A 23,973-nucleotide genomic window follows, 5' to 3' on the forward strand; every position below is an offset into this window, starting at 1 on the left:
TCTATCCATCCAAAGATTTGTTACCTTTGTCAAGTGTATTTACAGATTAGAGAAAAAATATTGCAACATTTTGGAACAAAATAGGTAAACACAATAAGAAATGGGAATCGTTGTACCTTGTTTTCAATTGATTATTGCCACAAGATATTCATTTGTTAGCGAATGTATTATTTTGTTTCATGTTTCTGTATTGTAACTTTTGTTTATCTGAAAAAAGTTTGTAAAAAAAAGTAGAGCAACGGATAGAAACTCACCGGTTGTTCACTCATGATCCTTTTCTTTTTTGTTCCAAGGGTTTTTAGCAGGAATGCTGCCACCAGTCAGACCACACAAGCGCGGTGCATCAAACCCAACCAGTGGAACTTCGTCGGTTTAACGTACAACTACTACTCAGGCATCCTCAAGCTCTGGTACGAGGGACTCGAACTCATCAGCACAGACATCGGAGTGTACGAACTCGGTACCAACCACGCTGCCCGCATCGGTGCAGTGGGTTCGGACTACTTCAAAGGAAGCGTTTCCTGTGTACAGGTTTATGACGTTGCCCTGAACCAGAGCCAGATAGAACACGCAGCAACGCTGTGTACAGGTAAGCCAACCTCGTTAAAAATATTTCTAGAAGGCAAAAATATGGTGCAGCACAAGAAAAAAAATTTAAAACTAGAGTTCCACGAACACATTATCTTCGCCAAATAATCAAGGTTTATTGTGGAGAGTGATTAATATTTACATGCTTATCACCCCCTGCAAACTTGATCATACACCATACCGTTTGAAAGTTATGATGGGGGGGGGAGAATGAGTCCAGTCTAGATAGGGATAAAACTCATTTGGTGGTACAGGACTAGTATATGTGTATAGTGTGCTGATATATGTTATAACTGGTCATCAAAAAAAATTGAAAGTTATAATTAGATGGTACAGTCAATATACATGAATAGAATAAATCTTTATTCCATATCATACACATTTTGCAAGACATAGTACATGTTACTTTTCCGTACGGTGCTAGGTATTGTAATACCTAGCAGTGTACTCTCTGAGCAGAGGAGTTGGTCCGGCTGGTTATTCACATGTTTTTAGGTGTTTTGTAAGGCTTTCTATTTTGTTCCCTTTCCGTTATGTCTCCAACCGTTTGTTTGACAAAAATGCAGAAACTGAACACTTTAAATAAAAACCGGACCCACACATCTGTTTGAATGGTAGTGAGACTGCCCCATTTGTTTATTTATGTACACCATCTGTTTATCTACACTTCTAGGCAAGGCCTTCTGCTGGCCTGTTTCGGGAACACTGTCACACGCCCCATTAGGGAATGTAATGGATTTACAATTATCCTTACTAATTATGCAGATTAGCTCCTGTTTTCTATAATTAGACATCGATTGTGTAAAGCACCATCTGAGCTCTCTACATACAAAACTTCACGACAATCTCTTCACCCCTTCTCAAGTAATACGTGTCCGAATGTCAAAACAAAAACACCCACTGCAGTTTTAAACAAGCCGCTAGGGGGCCCAAACTTACAGAACTTACTTCTTGTGGCATGAACTATCTACCACACAAATATCATGACCATAGCACTTTCAGAAAATATGCCACTAAATTTTGAAGCTCCGCTGCAGTACCTTAGGTACTCGCTAGAAGGCCCATTATCGAACTTGACCTTCCTTTCCGTAAACCCTACCCATCCACTAAATATCATACAGATCCATCAGCAGCTTCTTGAGTTATGTTGTCCACAAGAATTACACATCCACACAAAGCCCGCTGCAGTACCGACGGAAAATGCCAGGAGAAACATTTTTGAACTTGATCTCTGTTTCCACAACATCTACACACCTGCAAAATATCATGAAGATCCATCAACGTTTCCGTCACTTTTTTCGCCTACATACAAACGCACAAAATTTAAAAGTCCGCTGCAGTACTGTTGAAAAACGCAAGGTAAACCATTTTTGGACTTGACCTTCCTTTGCACAACCACTACACACCTACTAAAAACCATAAAGACTCATCAAAGGTTTCTTGAGTTATGCTCTTGACATACATACAGACCCACCAAACAGCTGGCTCAACCGAAAACATAATCTACCCCGAGTACTATAGTACTCGGCGAAGATAAAAAAGGATAAAGGCTTAAAATTAAGTTAAATCATAGTACTGATCGTCAGGGATGAAATCTGGACTGGTGAATGAAGACGACCGTTATTCAATTGGCGCGAAATGGAGGGATAAATATATCAGTGTATGATTTAGTAACTCTTCACTGTAGTAGACGTGCGGTTGCCCTTTTAGTGACGGTTACTGGAAGCTAAACACACCTTGATTTTATGGCATGTCGAAATTGAGACAATATGAAAGTAATGTAACTCTCGCTGATAGGTGATCATTAATCTTTTTTAGCATCGCCAAAGTTGATATACTCGTTATCTAGATATCATGGACTTTATCTGACTTCCCTGATACCTGCTGTGAACAAAAAAGCTTCTCAGCTGGTGCATCGAGATCTCCTTTCGACAGTTGCAATCATAATGTGTAAACTAAGATTGGATACCGCATATCTTTATCCAAGAATAGTTCAATCATTGGTAAATTACAATTTCCCAACCGTGTTTTTCATACCTACCAAATTGAATGTTTCGATAGTCTGCTGATAGTTCCTTGGGGTTGACGACTACTACACAAAATTCTAGATGGTGTTGCCATCCAGAGCAGACATTCCTTTTAATCCTGAATAGAAATAAGATGAGCTGCAGGTTTTGCTACGTTTGGGACAGCATTATTTTCGACACAGCGCTACAAACCAATGATAATTTGTATCATTTTTAAAATGCCATGAAAAACTATCTTATAGTTGCTGGGTAAAAAAGAACGTGCACTACACGAAATGGCCTCGTATCCCGGCGTATACGTACAGGGATTCCTCCGGAAATATTCCATATCCCGGTGCGGATTTAGCGTATCCGTTAATTATATCGGATACGCTAAATCCGCACCGGGATATGGAATATTTCCGGAGGAATCCCTGTACGTATACGCCGGGATACGAGGCCATTTCGTGTAGTGGTGGTTGTCAAAGGAGATCTCTAATATACTCTGTACGCTACACACAGGTAACAACATCGCTGTTGGGAAGACGGCGGAACAAAGTAGTGTTTACAGCAGTTGGTTGAGTCTTTTCAGCAGTTGGGAAGCGTCGCATGCCGTCGACGGGTACAAAGGATCGGACGTAAATGAACCCGCCTGTGCCCAAACACAGTCCGAAGTTGAGCCGTGGTGGAAGCTCGATTTGGGCGGAAGTTACGTCGTTGTAAGAGTCCGTCTTTTGAACAGGTGGAACGAACAAGGTACGGAAAAAAATGATTTTTTGGTGATGCATTTGATGCATCCGATTCAGATTCAGATTTATTACAATCAACCTTGCATGTTACATCGTCATGTTTACATGAAATTTAACATGAAATATGTTGATAGTTACATAAGATTGAAATCATTACATTACACAGTATAAAAATCACGCATATCACAAGCGAACACATGGTTAAAACAGTTCAAACAGATAATAGATATGTTGTTCCAAAACAATCTGGGTAAATTCGAAGTTAACTGCAATCGCATAGCAGCAGATTAGATCTTATTATATAGCTTTAGAGCTCTAGGTAAAAATGACAGTTCGTGCCTCTTTGATCGGCTGTGTGATGTCATAACCCTCTTTTTTGAATTTGATCGGCTGTGTGATGTCATAACCCTCTATTCAACCTTTAAAGTTAATATATTGTTTTTGGCGCCGCTTGTGGCATACGTAGCCACTTGATACATTCGATATTGCGTGTTTACTTCTACAAACCAGTCATTCGCCACATCGTACCGAACTTGGCAGCCAAGAAAGGCATTTCCAGCTAAATAACAACTACAGGTATAATTATAACATTGTATAAATGGAAGTACAAAATATATGGAAGTACATGTTTCAGTTACATAGTTCTGTTTTCTGACCATGTAACGCCACAGGAGAACGCCTTGAAGAGTTCCAGGTTCGAGTGGGAGAGAATTCGGATATATCCCAGAATTCTATCTGCGGGAGAACAACCAATCAGCTGGACGACCCACCGCATAGTCGGACCATCACCGTCGACTGTGCTCAACCAATCACCGGCCGTTACGTGTCTGTACAGCTGATCGATCGGACAGACTATCTCACGCTGTGTGAAGTGGAAGTATTCGAAGGTCAAGGTAAGAAATGTCACAGTCTGAAGGTCCTCTGTTCGTGTTATTTGTTAAATGTGTACAATAGAGATACTGTGGTAAACCTGCTCTTTGCAACTGAAAGGCCCAACTTCAATATCATTTTCATCCAAGTCAGAATTTGTGGCCGGGAGGTGTCCCTGTAGTGCAGTGGTTCGCGCTTCCGTCACTTACCACATCTGGTTCAAATAATTTGGAACCAGAAGGCCCGAGTTCGTGCCTGGGTAGGACACCTCTTGGCAAGAGGCGCATTGAGTCATACCATAGACTTCATAAAAATGGTACATACTTCTGAAACAGTATGAAAGTTAAACACAATCCATTACCAGCGGACTAGCCCCCTGCTGCAGAGATTGCACCACAGTGTGGCCCAGGGCTATGAAAAGGGGATGGGCACCGCCCTATACACCTTATTTTGTGGGAGGATTCTAACTTTTTAACTTAACAAGATTTGCGGTGTAATGTGATTCAAACATAATTGGCATGGCCATTACTCGTAGAAACAGCATAAGCCCTCATCCCAAACCGTTAAAGCAATAATCATAAAAGCACAATTCGTCGTGTTCCAAACGATCATTTGAGCATATTGAACACGTTTATAGAAAATGATTCCATTGACTCACCAAACTTAAGAAAGACCGAAGTTTTGTAGCTCACAGCTAGCAGATTACAACTTAGTCCAATGATTCTGGCGTGCACTCTAGTCTTTTCTAATGCTTTACGCAATGAGTTATTCACCTCTCTCAATTCAAGTACTTCAGATTTTAAGACGCTCAATGCCACAGATAGATTTGACTATATATTCAAATGCAACAGCCCATACAATGTTAAAATAGGCAAATTTGTAAAAGATTGTTTTGTTATTAGAAAAAATAGTGGTACTCAAAATTAGCCCAACTTTAATAATGTAAAACATAAGATACTTATTTTGTTGTAGTCAATAGTTTTATTCCATACTTATGTCTTGTTCTATGTTTACTGTGTTGTTGCCATACTTTGTACCTGCTACAATAGTCGCGCAATAAAGTTCTTCTTCTAATCTAGTTGTTTGATTGTATAACATCAACTGGTTTGCTTCACTAGGACTTGATTGCCTTTATGTAGAAAACGATGCTGCGTGGTTAACGTTGGACTTCAGCTCAGTCATCAGTTCAGCTGGAACCCCCAAAAATGACGATGGGATAGTGTATGACGCATTCAAGGCGCTAGATGGAAACCTTCTTACCTACTGGCACCCAAAAGGCGTGACTGACAACCACTACTACGTCACGCTCGATTTGAAAGAATACTATTGGCTGTCCAAGATACGCGTGGTTACCTACGAAGAGGATGACGCAGCCACTCACCACATTGCCGCCTTCACCATCAAGACCGCGGTGAACACAACAGGAAGTTGGACTGACGTCACTTCCTTTTCCGGCTTAGCGGGAAGGCAAGTGAAGGCGTTTACAGGGTTTGTGGCCATGAGTCGCTACTGGAAGGTGGACATCACGCAAACGTCACACGGCCAGGAGCCATTCGTGGCGGAGATCCAGCTCTACGGGCGTCTAGGTAAATACACAAAACATTATCTTAACTCATTATCCTATCCAATCACATGCTGTCCTGCAAAACATACACGCAATTTGAAGGGGTTTTATTACCAAAACTCTTCGAAAGCCATTTTATATCATGATGGTAGTTAATTTCACATGAATTAAGATATAAAGGGTGATAAATAAATGCTCGGCCTTATTCAGAAAAAGCTGTACAACTCAAATTTCAGGGCATAATCATATAGTATGAAGTCTTTTCTTAATATCCACCAAATGTGAAAGTATCGTTGTCATTAGTACTTTCCAGTCAACGTTCTTTTGAAAATCAGTAGGTAATTATAAGTGGCGAGAAAACAATGGTGAACAGAGCTTTGTAGGTCGTGTTCCGCATGCCATAAAATGTACGAAGACATTGTCAAAATGTCCAATGAGGATTTCCTTCGTATCTCAATTAGAAAGAAGTTAGGGCATCTGGCTTACACCAAAACAAGTTGACCCACACCTCATGCTTAATGCATGCCCATTTTCTACCGTCTATCTCAACTGACGTTACTGGGTATCGCTTGCAAAGTAATGATTACAATAAGTACTTTGTAATTATGCCCCGAAATTTGGGTTGTGTACCTGATTTCTGGGTTTGGCCGCGAACGTATGGATCATGATCACTCCTCATATTCTTCCTGGCTTTTGTTTCAAAGCATGATTGGTTGAAACAATGGCAGGGCAAGACATGCTCCTGCGCAACCCCCTAGTTTTTTTTATGCTAACGTTCGGTCAGTTTCTAAGCATCTATTACTATCGATATCACTATTGATGATAAAGATCGTATTTTTTTTCTTATAAGCGCTTATAATGTTAAAGAAAAGTACCTTGAAATTTAGTCGGTTGCTTTGTTTCATCACGGATGCGAGATCTGATTGGTCGATATTCTACATAAACGAAAGTGTTTCTTTCTTTTTTGTTTTTCTTTGTTTTACAATAGAGACGTCATAAATATCACTCTGTTTAATAACAGTGTCCATCTGTTTCACTAGTCTATCCTACACGGACCACAGATGTGTTGACGTTTCCCTTGCCGAAGTCTACGGCAAACTACGTCAAACTCCCAACATCCCTTAGCCAACCACTGACCGAGATAACAACATGTCTGCACATGCGCAGTGAGGATACTCGTCTTGGTGCTCCAGTCAGCTACGACATGTCAAATAATGACTTCGTAGTGTACGGAAATAGTGCAGATAGAATAAAGGTAAGAAGAATGTGAAAACCAAAGAGTGGATACCAGTTTAACATTCTGTACCTAATAGGGCGTGCTATGACAAAATCGGGCATTGTGTTAGAACCCGAAACAAACAAATGGTCAGACAAATGCGTTGATTAAGGTTGGACTAATTTCCAAGCAGATCTAATGGTTGCATAGACCGTATCCAACTGGTAGAAGGAGTAATTATTGCACCCAAGGTTGGGTTGCAATAAAAACTTTTGCCAGTACGGTCTTTGCAACCGTTAGATCCGATTAAAGATTAGGTTGGACATCAAGGTACTAAGATACACGATACGAAAATTAATCAAAGCAACTGGATAAGTTTAGTAATCGGTCAGATAGCATCCACTTTCATTTGTCAGTGACTAATACGGTCATGTACGATAGAAGATGCTGTCTGAAACGTCTATTTGTTTGCAAACCTTATCAAGTGGCTTATCAATGAATGACTTTGACATTGTGTACACACTTATGCCAGGGTCACATTTCCCAACCGGTCCCCGTCCGGGCTGTCTGCGGAAACGAAAATCAAAGTGTACATCAATGAATATGTACAAGCTTTGCTCTTAGATAATTTTACGTTTTAAGCTTTCATTGTATTTTATATCAGACTTTTCGTTCCCAACGACTGCCCGACCGGGCCCCGGATTTGAAATGTGACCCTAGCATAAGACAGATAAGGAAGGTACTTATTCTAAATATTTGGAATACCTTGTTACTCACATGCAAACATGTCTTTATCTATGTTACTGGGTATTCAAAGTTTGATGGCTGATGATTAACAAAAAGGTGAAAGCCTTAAGGTATCATTAAGTAGCTCTCGACAATTAATCTAAGTACAAATGGCAAGTGAGATTAGAACAGAGGATTTCTCAGTTGCCCAGAAAAAGCGGTTAAAAAACAGCGTAATTTTTGACAATCTTTTTTTGCTTTTCACACAGGTCTATGTGAATAATCAGCAAACTACTACGTTTGCTGTCAGCATCTTGGATGGCTCTCTCCACTTCCTGTGCGTCACGTGGTCCAGCACGGCGGGAGACTGGAAGGTGTACGCAAACGGGACTGAAATCGCATCTGGATCGGGGCTAGCGCTAGGGCAAAGCATTCCGTCGGGTGGAACGTGGATTCTAGGCCAGGAACAGGATAGACCGGGCGGAGGTTTCAACGCTTCTGATGCCTTCGCCGGAGAAATCTCGCTCCTGAACGTTTGGGACCGGGCTCTGACTGAGGCGGAGATCGGCGCGACCTGCGGCGGCACAGCCGGCGGGAACATCATCAACTGGGGACGGGACACATTCGAGCTCTTCGGACAAGTCTGGAATCGCAGCACCACGGTGGAATGTGGTGAGTAGACCGACGTTTGGTGTTTGCTGTATACAAATTTTGGTGCAGTTATTCAGCATGGTGACAATGCGTGATGCAGATATGCGGAGTCGCTACTATGCAGTGACTGGGATTTGGGGATGTGCGTTTATCCGGGTTGCAATTAAGTGGCTTCGTCTGTATATTGCTCGGACATTGCGTCTTTGTCATTTTTCTAAAAGAGGAAGCACACTTGCAAAATGGAATACTCCATTTTTTTATACATATTCAGATTCAGTTTTATTTCTTATGACCTTGCATGGGACATTTCATAGAAGTATGCACATAAAGTGCGTCATCATTTACGGGTGGCTCATGATTTGTAAAATGCAAGTATTAAAGATATCAATAACGAATTCAAAATAATTTGGGCGCATGAGAAAAAGGATATATACAGCTAAAGTGGGTATCTCACTAAACTGTGCCAAAATCTGCCGAGTTCCGAAATACGTCAATTTCTCGCCTAAAGGTGAAAAGTTTTTGAAAATTTTAGAAATTATTAATCATTTAAGTTTAGAATTTTTGGTGTAGCCATGGCAACGGGTTTCTGACAGGCATATTTACAAAATTCGCTAATTCCGGTTTTAGTTTTCTTGCTAAACCACAGTCAAAAATTTTCTTACATTAGCTACATCTTATGTAATTTCATGTAACTTTTATGGTTTTAAATCAATTAAATATGATAATTTGATAGGTCAAAATTCAAAATGCCGGACCATACCAGTAGTCAATTTTCTCTTCAAAATCGTCACTACCTGGTATTTGTTATGCAAAAAAAAACCCATCCAAATAAGTGTTTTTAGTCTTTTTGCATTATGTTTCGTTGTGGTTTTGGGTTCTTTGATGAAAAAAATTGTATTTTTGAAAATTCAAGATGGCGGATCCAAGATGGCAGATAGCTATAAGCTATGGTGGAAACTGATCCATTGAATAACGACATGGTTGATTTCCCGGTTTGTTTTTTGCTGTCTGTTCAGGCAAGTCTCTACTGATGCCTTCGTTTTACGGATTTGACATCTACAAAGTGCCTGTGGGTGGATTTATGACTAGCGCCAACCTCCGCACCGCCTGCGAAGCCCAGGGGATGCAAACGGTATGCTGGAGGGCGAACGAAGAGGCTTATCCGGATGAATGGCATTCATACTGTCAAACCATCCCGATTGGGAACGTAATTTCATCATTGGAAAGGCCTCAAGAAGTCCTTGCCCAACACATTTGCGGTTCCATCGTTCCAAAGGATTGTGCGCCACTGCATAACACTTTTGTAGCAAGACGAGGATGGCGACCCGATGACGGCGCATGCGGAGTGATCGCATCGAGGTGGTGTCAGGCTGGGCACACCCAGAGCAACATGGACGCCCTTTGTGCCAGAGGTATGTTTTGCAAAATATTTTTTTTTAACTTTATCTGATGTACCTGTGTTTTATACTGTTTTAATCTGTACGTCGTAATTTCAATATTGAACTCATCATTGCCTTGCATATAGATACATGTATAAACAGTATACTATACAGAAGGTGTACATATATTGCATGAAAAAAAACACTGAATGTTAGCGTTAAATTTTTGACTGGCGGATTAGTTTCAGAAGCAAGCAGTGCAGTGTCGCTGGAGGAGCCGACATACCACTGCAATGGCGACAAACCCTCCTACGTTACCATGGCTACCAACGGTACGATAACTAGCGGAGATCATGGATGGGGGAACTACAGCAGTGACAGCCTGTGCAGCTGGAGCATCGAAGCACCGTCTGGAATGGCAGTGTCACTGACCTTCCTGACATTTGACCTGGCCGATGATGGCGACTGCTTGTCGGATTACGTCGCGGTGTATGACGGGAGCAACCAAAGCTCGGTACTACTGGGCAGGTTTTGCGAGAGTAACCCTGGCGTTGTGAACAGTACGGGGACTTTGATGCACGTTACCTTTGTGAGCAACTCTTCGCTGGAAGCGTCAGGGTTCCAGGCTACATTTGGGCAGATACAGACATCCTCAAACGCGTCCATCAACCCAGGTAGTTTTCTGTGCGATCTGAGGCTAATATTTATGTTAAGAGATTATTACCTTCACCAGAAGACTATGTGTTGCGTAGCGTTCGTGTGTGTGTGTGTGTGTGTGTGTGTGTGTGTGTGTGTGTGTGTGTGCATGTGAGTGAGTGTGCATGTGTGTGTGTGTGTGTGTGTGTGTGTGTGTGTGTGTGTGTGTGTGTATGTATGTATGTATGCGTGTCTCGGTCTGCTAACACCGCAACTCGAGAGGGCCCTGATGGATTTTATTGAACCTTCGTATGCTGGAAGCAATCATGACTCGTAAAACTTATTGCCTCCTTTCTAGCATACGTGGTACGCGGTTGCGAATATGCTACCGTTACGTTGTCTTGTCCCTCCGGAAGCGTCCTACACACAAGCTTCGCCAACTACGGACGGGTCCATAGGTGGTTCTGTGGCTTCACCAGCTCACAGACCTACTGCGCCAGCGACAACGCCGAATCAGTAGTTCGAAGCGCTTGTGACAACCAGCAGGATTGTCAAGTCGTCGCAAGTAATTCAGCGTTCGGTGATCCGTGTCCTGGCGAATCGAAGTATTTAGAAGTCTCTTATCAGTGTGGTAAGTAACTGTCTTGTCACGGTTTAAGACTTAACACTTCATTGGTTCCGAGAAAATGATCTCCACATTGAAATTGCATTCAGCATCCCCCCCCTAACCCCCGCAACATAAACACAGAGGTTTCTTTATTAACGCAACAAAAGTACAGTGACTCTCGTAATGACTACTACATCTTTACATACATGTAAACGAATAGGTGCATACAAATGAGTTTGATTACACACAATCATATAGGCACAAACATCAGGTCTCGAAAGGAACACGTAATTAATGGATTTTTTATAAATCATTAGCAATGATCAATTGATTATGTTTATTCTAATTCTGTTCGGCAATAGTAAACTGAAAATGAGTAGATACTTCTAGATGCATGAAGCGCAGAGAATCATTCGACGTCTGTTGACTCTATGTGTTAAGAATAAAATGAACGGTAAACCCTTCCTTTCTTGGAAAAACGTTTGGACACCTCATCGTCTTGGGTTTGAATACATGCACTATCGACCTAAGTACTGCATCGTATGACTTCGTCTATGTTTCTATTCCTGTTTTCTTGCAAAAGATGTTGATGAGTGCGCAACCGGAAATGGTGGATGTTCACAGAATTGCACAAATACCATCGGCAGTTTCTCTTGTTCCTGTCAAAATGGCTACACATTGAACGGTGACAGTGTCTCATGTGACGGTAAGCAATATATACATATGTATCATTATGATTCAATTTATATAAAGTAAAGATATACTTCAGGTAATTTCTCAATACGATGTTGGTAACATTTTTTGTGTACACTAGGTATATCCAATACATTTTCACGGATCTCATGGCATGTTGGGGAACGAGGGGTGCTATGGGGTAGCACGTATTGGATCAGCAAAGTTGCTTGAAAGAAATTACGTTTCAACTGGTTTGGAAGTGATGATTTCTTAAACGTTCATTACTCCCGTTTATGCAGGTTGGGATCTCCCCGCGAGCTGCCCAACGGATAGTTACATCAATCTGCCCAATAACAAGACGTATGTGTCGGTATCTGGCGAGCTAGTTGACTACGCTACGGCCCAGGCGGGGTGCACCGCCGTGGGGGGAATGGTCGCCGTTCCGCTGGACTCGAACGAGCTGGCGTATCTGGTGTTTTACAAGAACTGTTTAGACGAGTAAGAATCGAGTTCGTGCAACTCAAAAATACCTTTGTTCTAAAAATATGTATTACGTGTATCTTACACGATTTGGGATCTGTCACATACTATAAGTTTACGTGACAGACCTCTTTTGTATAATTGAAGTAAATGAGTTAAGTTCACATTTTGTTTTGGCTGCTGCTGATTGTAACATGCACATATTATTATTCCCTCAGATTTGAAGATACTGCTCACCGTAGGCAACAACATATATCATACTTGTGTTTCACCTCCTAGAATATTGTATAAAAACAGATCGGATTGACGTAAAAGGAAATTGTGATTTTCTCACTGTATATTACAGAGCTGCTCAGTTTTGGGCAGGTCTAACTTTATCGGACGGGACGTGGGTCGACAGCCAAGGCACGGCGCTGGGTGGCTTTTCTGCCTGGGCTCCAGGGGAACCCAACGGCGGCAAAATCTGTTCTCATCTTGTGCGTGGAACACACACTGACAGTCAACGCGTAAACATGTGGGCGGACGCATTGTGCACAGTTAACTACAGATACATCTGTGAAACAAGTAAGTTTTAGGGAACATAAGTCATGAAGAGAGTTCAGTTCGTAAGAAATCGAACTAACTTGATAAATCATTTTCGCAATAATTTTTGTTACTTTGTCTGCACGTGTTTGATTCCGATCGACTCCGATCCAGAAGTCGCGAATAGATTCTTCGTTCCATGACCTTAAAGATTTTGGTGGTTTCAAAATGGTCAGGCGTACTAGGCCGTGCCTTGCGCATGCCTTACGTATGCCTGCGTCGACTTTCACAATAAGATTGATATACGCATGAGGTGCGTTTTGTGCGTACGCTTGCGTATGACAAAAATGTTAGTACGCAGCTCATACGGACAGGATATGCTTACAAGTGTAAAGCCCGTGTCACAGTTGTGGGCGTATATACAAGTCTGCATGGGTTGCGCAGTAACATGTTTTTGGTTTAGCTATAGCTTTAGTTTGAAGCCGAATAAGCAATTTCTTAGATCCGATATTAACCAGGCTGCACAACGGTGGATCGAAGTAGAAAACAACTTTTTCCTCACAACCATTAGTTAAACAAAAAATGTTAATTAATGTGCAACTCACGCGCACTTTAATATACGCGCAAATGTGACAGGGCTGATAAAAAGTCCGTATTGACATTTGCAATCTTACGCACAATAGGCATCTCATTGTTTTGGATACGCAGGTATACTCTCGGTACGGCCCAGTACACCTGAATTTCTGGGACATACACGTTACAAATACGGAGTGGATGGCTACCTATTCACAAAATTTAATAGTACAGAACCGACAGGCAATTGCCTACACGCACAAGTGTGAACGGGGCTTTAGGGGGTTGTCACAATCATGTGTATATCACGAATAACGATATTGTTGCTTTTCTTGTTTGCTTTTGCTGTCTGTTCAGGCAAGTCTCTACTGATGCCTTCGTTTTACGGATTTGACATCTACAAAGTGCCTGTGGGTGGATACATGATTAGCGCCAACCTCCGCACCGCCTGTGAAGCCCAGGGGATGCAGACGGTGTGCTGGAAGGCGAACGAAGCAAGTACACCGGGCCGTTGGCATTCCTACTGTCAATCCATCCCGGTCGGGACCGAAATTTCATCTTTAGAAAAGCCCCAAGAAGTTCTTGCACATCACATTTGCGGTTCCATCAATCCAAAGACATGTGCGCCACTGCTTAACACTTTTGTAGCTTTAAGGGGATGGCAAACCAATGACGGCGCATGCGGAGTGACATCATCGACGTGGTGTCAGGCTGGGCAAACCCTGAGCAACATGGACGCCCTTTGTGCGACAGGTAACCTATTGCAAATAGTTTTTTCAACATCTACAATTTTTGTTTGTTATTGTTAAGCTTTTTTGGCGTATTAGAATATTTAGAAGTCTCCTATCAATAAAGGCCCCACGCTGACGTTGTCACCACCCCCAGCCCTATACTCCGTTGCGGGCCTTATCACTGCCGTTTTTACTAGCGATTTTCCCCTTTTTTTTGGGGGGGGGGTCTATCTGCTTGAGCCCTTGTATCTGCTTGGGCCCCGTATCTGCTTGGGATCGTGTAAGAAGGCTCACAGTGGTAGCAGGATCCCGAGCAGATACGGGGGCTCAAGCAGGTACCCCCACCCCCCCCACACAGAAAAAAAAGGAAAAGATCGCTAAAAAAATCGCTAGTGGGAAGGCCTGAAACGGAGGCTACCCCATCCACTCCCTCGCAACAAACTTATACATCAGGGGAATGCATGCATATGGTATCCATTGGAAATGATGAATGTTTTCCTAAATGTGCTCCAGAATGTAATAGATGTCAAATGTAATAGATACTTTCTGAAGCGTTAATCGCAAAGAATCAGTCAGTGACTGTTGTTTTCAAGACTCCATGCGTATAGAATAAATGAACCGTCAACTTTTCTCAGATGCAATAAGGTCATGAACGTTTAGTGATCCCGTCATGTTCAGTTGAGACACATGCACAATTGTACCACGTTTACTTCATCTCATGACTTGGGCTATGTTTCTGTTCCGATTTTCTTTCAAAAGATGTTGATGAGTGCGCAACCGGAAACGGCGGATGTTCAAAGAACTGCACAAATACCATCGGCAGTTTTTCTTGTTCCTGTCAGAATGGCTACACATTGAACAATGACAGTGTCTCATGTGATGGTAAGCAAGATATACATATGCATCATAATAACACTAAGTTAATCGGTTTATATAGAATAAAGCTGTACTCTAGGTAATTTCTGAATGCAAAGTATGTTAAGTTTCTCGTATAAACAAGGTATATCCAAATACCTTCCTATTACATACGGGAAAACAAGGGATGCTTCGGGTAGCACCTGGGGAACCACCATCACAATTCTAGTTCCTTGCCTCAATCGCTGTTTAATATACAACAATTTCAAAGCTAGCGACCGATTTTCATTTCCGTAATATGTCAAATATATCTTCTTCTCTAACATTCTTTTCTGTTTGGGTACAGTACACTAAATAGCTAAGGACTCTTCCATGAAGACGATTTAATATATAAAGGCTGAAAGAAGGGAAACCATCCATGTATATAGCATGCGTTGTAGAAAAAAGTACTGCATCTTTCAAGAAACGAATACGTTATACGATATTCCACAAGAAAACCGAAGTAAAAGTCACAGCCTAGCCATTAGGTCCTTGTGCAAGATGCTAAGCAGATGTTCTTCATTTCATCGCGACTCGGATAGCTACTTTAGTTGGTATGAATCAGGTCAGAGCGTATGCGCTAATCACTTTTTTACTTACCAACAGACATTGACGAGTGTGCGAACTCTAATGGAGGCTGTGAGCAAGTCTGCACCAACACTGAGGGCAGCTTCCAGTGTTCCTGTCACCTCGGACAAACGCTGAGCAGTGACGGACTAAACTGTGACCGTGAGTAAAGACATCTTTATAGCAGAAGTGCAGCTCATATAGGTAATCAATGACAGAGTTGGATAAAAATTGGGATCCGCCATCTTGGATCGGCCATTTTGAAATTTTTAAAACATTTTTTCCACTTATGACCCCAAAGGACACTGAAAATAGACTAGAAACGTTAATCTAAATGTTTCAGGTAAAGAAAATGTCAAGTATGACGAATTTAAAGGCGAAAAAGCCTGCTGATACCTTAAATAGTGATATAGTCCGCCATCTTGGATTTTGCCTGATTACGTCATCAATTTAGCATCAATTATGAATATTAAATCATGAAAGATACATATTATTACATATCATGTTATTCATATAGGAAAACTAGTGTAGTTGTGCAAGAAATCCTGAGGTATATCATTGTTATTAAAAAATCAGTGATTTTTGCATAAAATGCCTGTCAGAAACCCGTTGCCATCTCAACATGAATAATGATAAACTTAATTCATTATTATAAAATTGTTGCCAACAAAATTTTAGGAAAAGCCAGCAAGTTTGGTAGTCCTAGCATACATTGTTTGGCAGTAATACGATGTTAAAGTTGGCGCGGGCACTTTTAGCACCCCCCCCCCCCGTCTGGATGATTTACATTAGTGATACGTGTACATGTAGAAAGATGGCCTAGTCATGCGTCTGGTCATGGAATAAAACGGCGCAACACTTTTAAGGCAGCAGGACACAGTATTTCGTCAATGCAGACTTACATGATTAGGTACCACAAACTGACTGACACCGACGTGGTAAAAGCTGTTTTGTGGTGCACTGCAAAAGTAGGGTAAGATTTTCAAAATAACTGGAAACAAAATTGTGGTGCTTTTTTATCTGCTTTTGGTGCCTTCTTTTAAACGAAGTCGACGAAGCGGATGTCGACTTAAGTGCAGCCGACTTACCTTAAACGGCAACGTGCTTTCAAACGCCTATAAACTCAGCAAACTAGTTCATATGATCTGGAATCCGACTCATTTTACTACCACGCGGTACAGTTTGTTCCCCGTTAGCTTTCACGTACAAAATCATAAAATCTGTTCAACATTATTTTCGCAATATTTCTTTTATCCGAACGTTGTTCATCGCAAATAAACACTTGTACTGAGACGAGAGAGAGAGGGGGTGATTAGGGAACGCTCTAAATAGTAATAAGGCATGTTGCTGGACAGCAGGACTTTGTATCCATTCGGCCAGTAAACTGATAGATAGGAATATATAAAATCTCGTTCCTCATGCAAAACCACATTACATAAATAACATTTATCAGTACATTGAGACATTTTTACGACAACCCAAGTAAAAAATCAAGGTTCCTGCAGCTGGCCATGTGGATCTGAGTAAATAACAAAAGACTGTCCAAAAATAGGCCTTCGCTGCAAACAAATCTCAATATAGGAACTGAAACCAAGTGAGGTTGCCGGTGAAAAACATCTTAAATGTTCATTATTCCCATTCGTGCAGGTTGGGATCTCCCCGCGAGCTGCCCAACGGAGAGTTACATCAATCTACCCAATAACAAGACGTACGTGACAGTATCTGACGAGCTCGTCGACTACGCTACGGCCCAGGCAGGGTGCACCGCCGTGGGAGGAATGGTCCCCGTTCCGCTGGACTCGAACGAGCTGGCGTATCTGGTGTTTTTCAAGAACTGTTTAGACGAGTAAGAATCCAGTCTTTCCAACTCAAAAATACTTTTATTAGTTTAAATGTATCAATTACACGATGTGAGTTATGTCATATACTATATACATGTAAAAAATACTGTACAGGATTCGATTTCAGATTTGAAGTAAAGGAACTGATTCCGCACACATACATTTTCTTTCAGTTGCTGCTAATCATAACGCGCATGCGCGAACATCTTATACTTCCATTAGACACTGCTCACCGTAGGCAACGATATATATCATACTTGTGTTTCACCTCCTAGAATATTGCGTAAAAACAGATTTGGACTGATGCAAAATTGATGTATTTTCTAACTGTATATTACAGAGATGCTAAGTTTTGGGCAGGTCTAACTTTATCGGACGGGACGTGGGTCGACAGCCAAGGCACGGTGCTTGGTGAATTTGCTGCCTGGGCTCCAGGGGAACCCGACGATGGCAAGGAGTGTTCCATTTATGTTTTCGGAACAAACGGCAACAGTCAAATCAGAAACCTGTGGAATGACAGATCCTGCAGTTCTACCGTTAGATACATCTGTGAAACAAGTAAGTTTTAAGGAACATAAGGTCTCATTCCTGTATTACTCCGAGTGGGTAAAGGAGTCCGTGCCCCAAAAAATGAACGTCGGCATGTACGTGTGTCTATATCGGTGTAAACCCCTTTTAGCTAGCCCAGCTGATATCAAGCATCAAACTGATGAAAGCTTGTTTGTAACTGAAGAAATTAGTAGGCAAAGTTCGGCAGCCGCGCGCGAGGTTGGAAGTACACAGCCCGGGCAGTGTGTGTGATTCGGTCCTGCGCTTACAGCTGGAAATGCCTTTTTGGTTGACGTGTAGCCAAGTGCAGTTTGTAATTGCTATCAAAAGAGATTGTGTGTAGTGAAAATGTTGTCATTTTTTTTACATAATCTAGGGTAAATGGTCTCAACATGGAAAGGAAAACATTAGCACATTTTTCCTATCTTCATTACGAACGCGCCCATGTAAAACACGTTTTATAACATATAAGCCTATGGGGCGAAAAAACTCATGAATGAGACCTTAAGTCATGAAGAGAGTTCAGTTCGTAAGAAATAAGACTATTTTGACAAATCATTTTCGCAATAATTTTTGTTAATTTGTCTGCACGTGTTTGATTCCAATCCAGATGTCGCGAATAAAGACTTTGTTCAATGACAATGACCTTAAACTGGGAGGGGATTGCCAAGAGATAGGAATGGAAAAATAAGGAATTCTCCAATTAACTCTCTATCCACTTGTAGGCAGGCATATGCAATTCCGTATGAGTTCCGAATAGAATGCTGTCAATACAAAGCAGAACAATTTTTCGAATACATTGACGTATGTGTGGTGCACACCTAGCGTACAAATAACAAATTCATTTATACGCATCTATTGCGTATGTTGAGCAGTCTAGTTATCAAATCAAAAAATAACTTATTCGGCTGCTAACTTAATATCAACCAAAAACATGTTACTACGCAACTCATGCGGACTTTTATACACACACAAGTGTGCCAGGGGCTTTGCACCGACAACATGTATGGCATACTTCCGTTGAATGCCAAGCGTATCCAATGCAAATTCGATTCCCGCCATTTTCATGACGTGTGCAGCCTCCATAGCATGAACATAAACCCTTTTGTCATCATCGACCGCCAAAAATGTTGGTCAGCAATCATATTCGCAGTAAATATTGAGAATACCCTTGATGTTGGGCGAGTACGCACTATACTTTTGTGCATGTCCAATCACTCGCACCGACTCGGGCTTTCAGCCACCTCTCACAGAACTGAACCACTCTGGAATGTCACAAAGTAAGGAAAAATACCATTCTTGTTTTGTAAGCTATTTAGATGTCGATATATGGAAGGTACACATTCAATAGTTGAATGTGATGAAATGAAATGAAAAATAAAGCGATGGTACTAGGTCGAACGTCACGTGTTCTATAGCACACTTGACGTTAATGATACATATTGCGTCCGTTGTTTTGACACCGAAACGATGCAATATCCGTAGTACGTAACGTTTGCTATATTGTATCGGTGGGATGTTATCACTTCCTGCGAAGCAAATCATATAACAGTATACATGTGATATGTCTTTATCGGCAATGCTCGGCAAGCATTTTGGTACATATGAGCACACATTATTTCTTAGTCTAAGTTTGCATTTGTGTCAGTCGGATACGCGTTATTATGTCAAGCAATGATCTGTTACGCGTTCCTTATACACGCATACCTGATTCTGTTTTTATTCTACATTATTTATTTATCTATTTATTTATTATAAGACTGTCAGAAGGGGAATGGAGCATCCTACAGAGGAACAGCCGCTGTGACCGAAACAGGCAAAACGTGTCAGCGCTGGGACAGTCAGACGCCTCATGCACACGACAAAACAACCGCTTACCCGTCATCCGGACTGGAGGAGAACTACTGCCGGAATCCGGACGGCGAACCCGGAGTTTGGTGCTACACCACGGACCCTGGAACGAGATTTGAGCTCTGTGGCGTGCCAGCATGCGGTAAGGTCTGAACCTGCGAGCTGAGATATAACTCGTGCAGAGCGTGACGTCAGGTCAACGTCATCGTAACGTATCACAACGTATATTTTCAACATCAAAAAGAGACGAGAAAAAGCAGAACCAATATTTAGAGTAGTTTTAAAACCAATGTTTTTGATTAAAATCAGCCAGTGTCATTATAGGTTCTTTTTTTTTACGACTTTTATCTGTATGGCTGTACCTAACCTGATTGGTCATGAACGTACAATAAAGGTTATCGATTATTAAATATAACGTATGACAACGCACATACAGCATACAGACAGCGTGCTCGCCGAACATCCAGGGTACTCTTAATATCTTGCAAGAATATGATTGCTGATCCCCATTTTCGTCGGTCAATGATGAAAAAAAGGTTTGTGTTCACGCTATGGATCTGCCGCATTTTTGATAAATCGGGAATTCGCACAGAATGCGAGTTGTATATGCAGCTTTTGACAGCTAGAAAAATGGCGGTGTGCACCTCATACGCATTAGATTGCGCTGAATTTGTTGTTTGTTCGCTGGGAAGGCGTCACACATATTTATATTTTTTCGAAGAACTTCTGAGCGTACGGTTGCATATTAACAAAGTTTGATACGAAACTTATACGGAATCACATATGCACACATGTCAAGTGTGTACTGGGCTTAAAGCCCCTGTCACACGTGTGCGTATATACAAGTTCGCATGGATTGCGAATTAACATGTTTTTGATTTAGGTCAAGTTTGCAGCCGAATAAGTGATTTCTTAGGTTTGATAACCAGGCTCCACAACGGTGGATCAAAGCAGAAAACAACTTTCCCCCGCAAACCTTAAGCCCCTTCGAGGCAACACACCAGCTTATGTATTCTAACCCGATTAAGCAAATCGTATGGACTTTCAAGTAGGACCCTGAACTAATTATTTCAATCATTTTCAGTAAACACGACAACTAGACAGTAATTTTGATGACATGCTACTACCTGTAATGAATGTACATGTTGGATGTGTGTTGTGTTGTCATCGTTACTGTATGTATTGTTATTTGTGTATTGGTAAGAAGTCCAGAAAGACTAGTGATGTGCCTTAAGCCCCCCTCTCACTTAACCCGCGGCACGCTGGCGGCGTCGCTGCGGCCGATCGCATTGACAAAGCACTCAACGAATTTCATCGAACAAAAACGAATATTTTTAAACTTTGTGTGTTTTGTTGTCTTTTTGGTCATACTTATACGTTTTGAATGATATTCCCATTATAAAGTTAAGGGTAACACAAATCCAGTTCAGGACGCAGCGACGCCGCCAGCGTGCCGCGGGTCCAGTGAGAGGGGGGCTTTAGGGCACACTGCTAATGGAGTTTCTTCAATAAAGTCTAACCCGTCCTTATGTTTCCCTCCCTTTCATCTCCAACAGCCATACAAACCACCACACCTCCACCAACGACTCCTGCCAGTACTACTACAACATCGGCCACCAGCACGGTGATCCCTTCAACTGCAGGGGCTGCTGCAGCCTCCACAACAGGTATGGTCATTTAACTTTTCTTATGTCGTGGGGTCGTCCATGTATCAAATCTAAAGTGAGAATAGCGTAAGTATAAGGCAACGCAACAGGAAAACGATCAATTACGATGTAACATTTGCCGGGATAATGTTCATAAAAATATCAGTTAGTTTGGCTTGGTCGAGCCCACAATTACAGACAGGCAATGCCTCAGAGGTGGAGCCGGTATTATATTCACCGAGAAGATTATGTTTTCGTTTACGCCAGCTGTGGGGTGGGTCTGTTTGTAAGTCAAGAGCATAACTTGAGAAACCTTTAATGGATCTTCATGATTTTCGGTAGGTGTGCAGTGGTTGTGAAAAGGATTATTAAGTATACGCACACATCATAGAATCGTCGTCACTAACTTGCAACTACCATAATTTAGCTATCGCCGACTGCTTCTCCTCTTCACCGCTCGGGAGGGAGATTTATGTTTTAGTCAGCATTCGTGTGTGTGTCTATGTGTCTCACGATCACTTAAATTGTCATGATATTTGGTATATGGGTAGGTCTTCTTGAGTCCTTGAGATGATTATAGATTTGGCTCCCTAGCGCCTTCCTATGATACTGCTGTGGTCATGATTTTTGAGTGGTAGATAACTCTTATAGAAGAGAGTAAGTCATATAGATTTAGACTCCCTATTTGAACTGCAGGAGCTGTTTTAGATTTAAACTTTGAAAGAGAATAAGTCAAGGTGTCGACGAATCGTCTTGATTTTTGGTATGTAGATAGCTTGAGTGATGATTTACATAATCGTATATTAATCATGCAAATCGTAATCTAATTTGCATAATGAAAAAAGTAAGTAAACCCGCTGCATTCTATAATAGAACTTTCAAACAGGTGACATATGTAAGGTCTCGGACCGGAGTTTTTTTACGATTTCGTATGTAGGCCGACACCCTCAGGCCTAGGGGCTACAATTCCGCCAAGAAAAGAAGGACGGAAAATGTAATCATATCGGCGAAAAGCGGTTTATTGCTGGTTTCCGATGTATTTAACGGTATCGTCTGTTGTCCCTTTATTTCGGGTAGAAACCATAGTAAAATGTAAATGTTGGACCCGAAAATTATAATTCTTTACACTTTTTTGATCGAACCTGCTTAAAACAGGAGTTTTCCTGGGGTAATGGCATATATGCTGAGAAAGCTTAGTGAATGGTGTCTCTGAAAAATAGAAAAAATAAATAAAAAAGTCATGTGCTAACTTTTTCGCCATCTCCGATGACGCAAATTCGGGGAAAATTCATTAAAAACGCTGCTACTTGGGTCATCAGGCGAAAAAAAAAAAACGCACTACCGTTGCCGCGGACTAATACAAAAAAAGGCTAAGATGGCGAACCAACTTCACCACGCCCAAAATTACTTCAACTCAGGGGCTTTTCAGGAGATATAAAAACATATGCACAGCAACAACGATCACCAAGCAATCTGGGGCAGAAATCAGGGTGACGACCACGCACTTCCAGCACCGGCAAATTACCGCGTCATATGAAAAAGAGAGGACAATTGATAGATATCAATCATGCGAATGAAGACCTAATGTGCATGATTAGTGAGAAAATATTATAATTCCATATATCATAGTCGAAAATGATAGGGATTTCATTCTTGAGGCATTTGGAAGTTAATTTAGGTAAATGTACCATATATTATGCAAAATGACAACATTTACATAATTAATGACAAATGCGACAATGGCCTTTTATGCTAAAGATAAGACTTTCAAACTATATAAAACTTGTGTTACTTGGGTAGAGAAAATGGTCACTTGATATAATCTAGGCAAATGAGGACCTTATTTGCATACAATATGAGAGACATTTTTCATGTGTCACTCGAAAAGGCTAACATCAGTCGACGAAGGTATGAGGTCGTGGAACACTAGTTATAGTACTGGGATCAATGTGACAAATATTCTAGTAATTTCACGAGCGCTTTCCATAAGGACTTCGTTTTTGGTAATACCTTTTGGGAACTGTCTTTCCACATAGCAGGGAAAAAAACTTAACTGCTCGAGGCACTGAATGGGCGATAGATTTTACACACTGTTACAGCTTTTTACGTAGCCTGGATACCAGACCTTTCGCGCGATGCGATGATAAGCCTTTTTGGCCGGGGAAGACCTGGTAGTAGGGATAGAGTTAGCACCAGGGCGCGCTTGGCAGCCGAACCCTGATATCTATCGCGCTAGCGCCCCGCGTGAGAGATAATTAGTGGGCCGTGTGCTATCTGTGGCGGCGGCGCGAGTTGCTTCCCCGGCCGAAGGATTAGCTCCAGGAGCGCGGTGGTCTGGCACCCAGGCTACTTTTTACGATATTTCATATGCTTTCTGCCGCGATTTAACGTTTACAAAAAAATAGTTTCTACTACTTTTCTTTAAACGTTAAATCGCGGTCACTTTCTATTACTTCCAAAGTGCCAAAATTGCCAATCTGAAAACATCTCAGGAAAGCTGACACCTTCCAGCATCTTACTGGCTAGTTTATTTTGTCATATTTAGTCGTTAACGCAACTTAGAAAGGAATTTGTCGGAAAATGGCTGATACGAATCTGAGTTTCAATGCGATTCACGTGATTTGATTGGTCGGGGTGATATCTTAGAAACGT

The 23,973-nt window shown here is 41.5% G+C and overlaps 1 protein-coding gene across 1 annotated transcript in view; it reads left to right on the top strand.

Annotated features, from left to right (window-relative positions):
• The window catches only part of LOC136429508 (uncharacterized), a 49,994-nt gene that overhangs the window by 5,455 nt on the left and 20,566 nt on the right, over window positions 1-23,973 (top strand). The window contains exons 6-20 of the mRNA XM_066419340.1: window positions 294-589; window positions 3,117-3,350; window positions 4,015-4,236; window positions 5,353-5,799; window positions 6,818-7,032; window positions 7,989-8,391; window positions 9,387-9,782; window positions 9,992-10,423; window positions 10,744-11,016; window positions 11,576-11,698; window positions 11,967-12,165; window positions 12,494-12,711; window positions 13,600-13,995; window positions 14,733-14,855; window positions 21,232-21,342. Of these exons, the coding sequence (XP_066275437.1) occupies window positions 294-589; window positions 3,117-3,350; window positions 4,015-4,236; window positions 5,353-5,799; window positions 6,818-7,032; window positions 7,989-8,391; window positions 9,387-9,782; window positions 9,992-10,423; window positions 10,744-11,016; window positions 11,576-11,698; window positions 11,967-12,165; window positions 12,494-12,711; window positions 13,600-13,995; window positions 14,733-14,855; window positions 21,232-21,342 (4,088 nt within the window). The remainder of the gene's footprint in view (window positions 1-293; window positions 590-3,116; window positions 3,351-4,014; window positions 4,237-5,352; window positions 5,800-6,817; window positions 7,033-7,988; window positions 8,392-9,386; window positions 9,783-9,991; window positions 10,424-10,743; window positions 11,017-11,575; window positions 11,699-11,966; window positions 12,166-12,493; window positions 12,712-13,599; window positions 13,996-14,732; window positions 14,856-21,231; window positions 21,343-23,973) is intronic.

The sequence above is a fragment of the Branchiostoma lanceolatum genome, chromosome 3 (assembly GCF_035083965.1).
Source record: "Branchiostoma lanceolatum isolate klBraLanc5 chromosome 3, klBraLanc5.hap2, whole genome shotgun sequence".
In the NCBI taxonomy this organism is placed as follows: domain Eukaryota; kingdom Metazoa; phylum Chordata; class Leptocardii; order Amphioxiformes; family Branchiostomatidae; genus Branchiostoma; species Branchiostoma lanceolatum.